The sequence below is a fragment of the Aegilops tauschii genome, chromosome 5, assembly GCF_002575655.3.
Source record: "Aegilops tauschii subsp. strangulata cultivar AL8/78 chromosome 5, Aet v6.0, whole genome shotgun sequence".
Classification (NCBI taxonomy): Eukaryota; Viridiplantae; Streptophyta; class Magnoliopsida; order Poales; family Poaceae; genus Aegilops; species Aegilops tauschii.
In genome coordinates, this window is record NC_053039.3 from 388,433,607 (window position 1) to 388,439,364 (window position 5,758).

The 5,758-nt window shown below is 52.1% G+C and overlaps 1 protein-coding gene across 2 annotated transcripts; it reads left to right on the forward strand.

Annotated features, from left to right (window-relative positions):
• Nucleotides 1-1,381: 1,381 nt before the first annotated feature.
• LOC109762779 (transcription factor bHLH129) lies at nucleotides 1,382-4,133 on the forward strand. 2 transcript variants are annotated; one of them, XM_020321651.4, is made up of 5 exons: nucleotides 1,382-2,255; nucleotides 2,467-2,987; nucleotides 3,075-3,140; nucleotides 3,355-3,423; nucleotides 3,754-4,133. In XM_020321651.4, the coding sequence occupies exons 1-5, from the start codon at nucleotides 1,733-1,735 to the stop codon at nucleotides 3,820-3,822; spliced, it is 1,248 nt and encodes a 415-aa protein (XP_020177240.1). In that variant the 5' UTR covers nucleotides 1,382-1,732; the 3' UTR covers nucleotides 3,823-4,133. The 2 variants fall into 2 exon arrangements, 1 of the variants encoding a protein (XP_020177240.1); XR_012184962.1 differs by having other exon boundaries at nucleotides 1,529-2,255; nucleotides 3,355-3,631.
• Nucleotides 4,134-5,758: the final 1,625 nt, after the last annotated feature.

Below are 5,758 nucleotides of genomic sequence, written 5' to 3' on the forward strand. Positions count from 1 at the left end.
GCATGCCTCTGCCGGGCTAAGCGGTGAAAACACGATGAATATGGAGATCTCATGATCATGTCGAGTTAATTTGGTTTGTGTTTTTTTCTGTCTCTTGGCCCTGTTCTCTAACAATACATCAACAAAAGGAAACTCGCAAGGGCACGCGGGTACTGGGGCACACACCTGTCCAGCTGTGCCGGCCGCCTGATTGCCTCGCGGTTCACAAAGACGTTGGATCCTGCACGAGGACACAACAATTTTTTAAATACTTGGTTGTTGAAATTTATGATTTTGTCAGGAGCTCGTGCTAAGTTTAAGAAGTTGAAACTTAAGGAAGTTTTTAAAACTCATCAAAAAGTATTTCAAAATGGATCTCATTAAAAGCCTTCGTCATCAAAAACATGAATATGTAAATGAAACTTAATTTAAATTTTTGATTCAAAATATATGAACGATTAAAATCGAAAGCCAAAAGAAAAAAATGTTACCTGCCCCGCACCTGCATGCTCCAAATTCCCTCTGCATCAATAAATGTAAACAGCTCAATGCCTCATCTTGTAAAGTGTGACACCCCAGGTAGAGCGTCTTTAACGATCTTTGGGTGACCTATGGAGGCTGGTGGCTCATACGGATTTTCTTAATCTTTCAAGGCCGGCTGATGTAGTTTTGATCTCCCTGTAAAAGAAAAATCAAACACATGTAATTTCTTTGAGCTAACGTTGAGCTATCTAGCGAATAATATTGCAAATTATTAAGAATGGATTCATATGAATGTAATTGCCCCAATTCAGCGAACAAAGGACTTTCAAGCAAAAATCAACATGATCAAAATTCTTCAAAAAACCTATAAAAATCTTACAATTCATAAAAGGTATGCAAAAAATAGATATGCAAAATGTTTGTTGTTTAATGGGTAGTATTGAGTCCACGAGGACAAGTAGGATGCCTTTTAGTGGCGGGGAGGTGGCGGTGGTCGGCAGTGTGGCGGTCGGGCCGCGGTGGGTCTAGTGGCGGAGTGAGCGGGCTCTATTGGCGGCTAGGTGGCGGGTAGTCGACGTGATAGTTTCATGAAAATGACCATCTTACCGTAAATGAACGATAAATTCTGAAGAATTTACAGGATCCAGTAAAAAAAATTATGCGTTTAAGAAAATTGTTGGACAGTGTTTTTTTTCAATTTTGCTAAGTCTCAGTTGATACTATATTCCTTTGATCTTGTGTAGAGATCCTCGCAAAAAAATTAGCTTTTTTTTTCTTTTTATATACTATGTCATTTTATTGAGACCAGGTTACGGAGATATAGGCACACACACATTTTTTAAACCCACCCCCCCCCCCCCCCCCCGCGTACGATGGCTTCGGATTGAGCTAAGAACACCCATCGATGAAGGCGAAATATAGGAGGGAACGGTGGCCATGGCCGGCGGCATCATAGGTGCGGGTACCCTAGGACGGATCAAAGCGGTACCCTATCCACCACGGCACTTCCATCGTCGTCCCGGTAAACATCCGCCATTATAAATACCGCCGAAGCTCTCACTCCCACACGCCTAAACCGCTACACGCACGCCCCCGGCCAGAACCAAAAGCCCCTCTCCCTTTCCGCCATTAAAATACTCGGGCCGGAAGAAACTCCCCGAAGCACAAGTGACCGAGCTAGGCTGCTAGCTAGCGTCGTGCGTATTGGTGCTGGTGGCGTCGGGGTTCGCGCGGCGGCCGGTGTAACCTTTGGGAGGAAGCGGGGCGGGGGATGTACGGCGCGCCGCTGTCCAAGGACCTCAACCTGCCAGCCCAGCAGCAGCCGGCGGCGAACGGCGTGCGCACGCCGCCGCAGATGAGCTCCCCCGGCCTGCTGCGGTACCGGTCGGCCCCGAGCGCCATGTTCGGCGACGTGTGCGGGGAGTTCCTCCCGGCCTCCGCCGGCGCCGGCGCAGGCGCGGGGCACCGCCATGGGAGCCCTGACCACGCCGCCGACACCGGCTTCGCCCGCTTGCTCTCCGGCCACCACCACCACCAGCACCACCCCGAGATGAGGGACAAGCCTCCCCGCCCCGCGGCCAGCCACTTCGCCGAGGACGCCGCCAACTCCATGGCCTCGCAGCAGCAGCTCATGTACCAGTCGCAGCAGCAGATGGCTGCCATGGAGGGGCTGTTCCGCACGGCAGGCTCCGGCGGCACGGACCCCGTCGTCGCCGGCGTCGGCGGCAACGACAGCCTCCTCCGGCAGAGCAGCTCCCCCGCCGGGTTCCTCAACCATCTGAACATGGACAACGGTAGGCGCCTTAACCCCTTCTCCATTAATCATCGCGAGCTCTGTTTCTTGGTTCTCGCGCTCGCCATGTAGCGGCACTGCAGCAGCAATCATGAGCTAAGCAAGCTAGCTGGGAGTAGACAGCTTGAGTAGCTAGCTGCTTTCCATTTCTGGAACCGTCGCGTCGAGCAGTTAATGGAATACTGGTGCTACTATACTCCTAAACCCCGCAGGCTACGGGAGCATGCTCAGGGCGGGCATGGCCGGCGCCGCCGGCGGGGGAGGGTACAGGAACGGCGACGCGCGGCTGAAGGGGCAGCTGAGCTTCTCGTCGCGGCAGGGGTCGGTGATGTCGCAGATCTCGGAGATGGTCGGCGAGGAGATGGGCGGCGGCAGCAGCGGCGACGACGAGGCCGGCAGCAACGGCGGTTGCTACGGCGGCATCCCCGGGTACCCGGTGGTCGCCCCCTCCGCCGCCGCCGGCTGGGACGAGCCCTCGCCGTCCCCGTCGCCCTCGCTGCTGACGTCCGACGGCCTGTCCGGGCCGGCCGCAAAGCGGCGCCCGCGCGACGGGGGCGCCAACGGCGCGGCGCGGCAGCTGAAGCCGCAGTTCAGCCTGCCGGCCGGCAGCAAGCCTTCGCCGTCGCCGGAGATTGCGGCCATCGAGAAGTTCCTCCAGTTCCAGGACTCGGTGCCGTGCAAGATCCGCGCCAAGCGCGGCTGCGCCACCCACCCCCGCAGCATCGCCGAACGGGTCCGTATCCGTACCCCACACACAGCTCGCCACCATGCCATCCGTTTACGCCGGCCGGCCGATCTTGACGCCGTGGTTTGCGCGCAGGTGAGGAGGACGAAGATCAGCGAGCGGATACGGAAGCTGCAGGAGCTCGTTCCCAACATGGAGAAGGTAACCAACCAAGCAACCAATCAATCAAAGCCGTACGGCACAAACGCCGAGGCCATACCGGCACGGCCGTGGCCCTGCCGTGCCAGGGATTTAACCCATTGGTAGTAAAAACCGTTGGGCCGCGCATGATTAGTTCTTTCCCCCATTTGGGTCGCGCGCCATGGGAGGACCACGCAGTCCGTAGCTGATTTTTACTCACTTGCCATGGCTGCAGCAAACCAACACCTCCGACATGCTGGATCTCGCTGTCGACTACATCAAGGAGCTCCAGATGCAAGTGAAGGTACGTCGTATGTATGTATGTATGTATGTATGTATGTATTTATGTTCAGATGATGCTACATTTTCGCTTCCGAAGACGAGGATAATGAGGCCATTTGCGTCGCTGTCTGTGCGCGTGGAAGCTCGCCGGAGATGTTAGGATCAGCCGGATCTGCCCTGTGAACTGGGGCAGGGGCAACTTTAATTAGGCCCATATCCAAACCACACAGGCATAAGTCCTAACCAACAAATTGACCGATTAGGAGCGCCTTTTTTTATCCGCCGACCGCTTTGAATTTTCTCCAAGTTGGTTGCTCAATGGTGTGGCCTCTGTTGTTGATTTTTGCTGCAGGTGATGAACGACGGCCGGGCGAGCTGCACCTGCGCGGCGGGCAGGGCGCCGAGGAACTTCGCCAGCTGACGGACCAAGCTCGCCGGCGTCCCTTCCCTTCATTGCACATTCGTGGGTCGCGGAACTGAAGACCAATGGCATGCTGTCGTCAATCAATCAATCAACCATCCCATCATCAAGCCGTAAACAGGAGATGTACTACGAAAGATCGAGTTAGTTGTATTGTAGTACTACATGGAGGTCATTGAAAGCCCGCCGAGGCCACGGGCCCCATATGTCTGCGGCATTTGCCTTAGCTCTGTAGCCTAGCTAGGTTCGTTCATCATCAGTGAAGTGTACATACGTGGTGCCCTGCAATAAAATCTCACTCACACGGCTGATATTTGTTTGTTCTCTCTTTTCACTGCATGAGAAAAGTGTTTCTACGGGGAGTTGAGTTTGTGGCGTGCAGAGTGCGGGCGTGACCTCTGAGGCCGACCGATTGACGGATTTGGCTTCCCGTGACAGCATCATGCGGGGGTGGCGGGGTCGGATCCGGTGAAGAACAGACCGAGGGTTGGGTTCCGTGCATGCATATGTAGTACTTACTATGTATGCCGTCACCGGTCGCTGTCTCCTGGCCCTCTGCCGCGATCATCGATCCGCCTCCGCCTCCCCCTCCGCCGAAAACCGCGGGCGCTCGCGTCGCGTCGCGTGGTGGCGTGGCGGTCTCGCGCGCCTCCCGCCGCGGGTTGCGTTGGAGTAAAGTCTATTTTAAACCTTGAATTCGTATGGCTCGTCAGAATCAAACCTCGAACTCTAAATCCCTGAAATCGACACCCTATACTTTCTAATCCTGGTCAATCCTGACCTTAGATCTGTTTGGCTACCAGAAAAGGTACGATCCTGACCGGGTTCACTGGCTACTCTGACTAACGTTGTGAGCTTTGTCACATGGCATAAATTGATCTCATTTGCATAAAAATGAATTACTAAGCATGAGAGATGATACCACAACCAAAACGAGTGTTTCTGCAAAATTATCAATATTGCATATAAGAGCACATTGAGGAACTGGTATGCAATAAACTGCTTAATTGGCATATTTGGGATAAGTGAACCATGAGCATGGTTTTAAAGATCCCCATGATATGCTCCTTCTCAAATTGCTCATAGATGCAAAAGGGAGGTTTAAGATTTTGCAAGAAACACAAACTCAACAAGTACTAATCATGCCATGATGCAACATACACAATGTTGACTCTAATTTAAATAAATGCATGAAGTGAGTACTTGTTACCGAGAGAGCATTGGTTCAAGGGGCCATTGATCTAGTATGCGAGCATGAGGGACTTGATCTTGTTCTTGGATAGGTACATGATCTCCCATAGCATCTTGCTCTGGTGTTGGGGGTGATGACTTCCCTTGTGGTGGATCCACAAGAGGGGCTCTTACTCCTTCTTCTTCTACATGGACATGGGGTGTTTCTTGTGAAAGAATATGATCGATCCCCATTGTACTTGTAGCTTGGGAAGGAGCCTCATCACCTACAACACTTGAAACAAATTGCTCCGCATGGAAGCCGTTATTCTCATCACACTCCACATTCACCGTTTCCTCAATACATCCCGTGGATTTATTGAGAATACGGTAAGTGTGGGAGTCTGATGCATATCCAAAATATTGACACAAATTTTAGTTAACCGGGTTTTCATGATGAGAATGAAACACTTACAACCGACCCGGGTTTTCAATTATCTTCTCCCTCAAATCACATAATCAACCAAGCTTGGCTCTAGTAATTTTCCACGGTGTCTCCACCTTCCTCATGAATAAGCCAAGCATCCAATGCTTCTCCAAAGTACCTAAAACACATTAAGGTACAATTTGGTCCCCAAACTTGTTGGGTCCGAAGTAGTTAGACCAACTACAATACATAGGACAAACTCCACACTAAATATGTGCATATGGATATGAACTCGAAATTCAAGCACATTTTTAACCATTACGGATATGATGGAGTTTA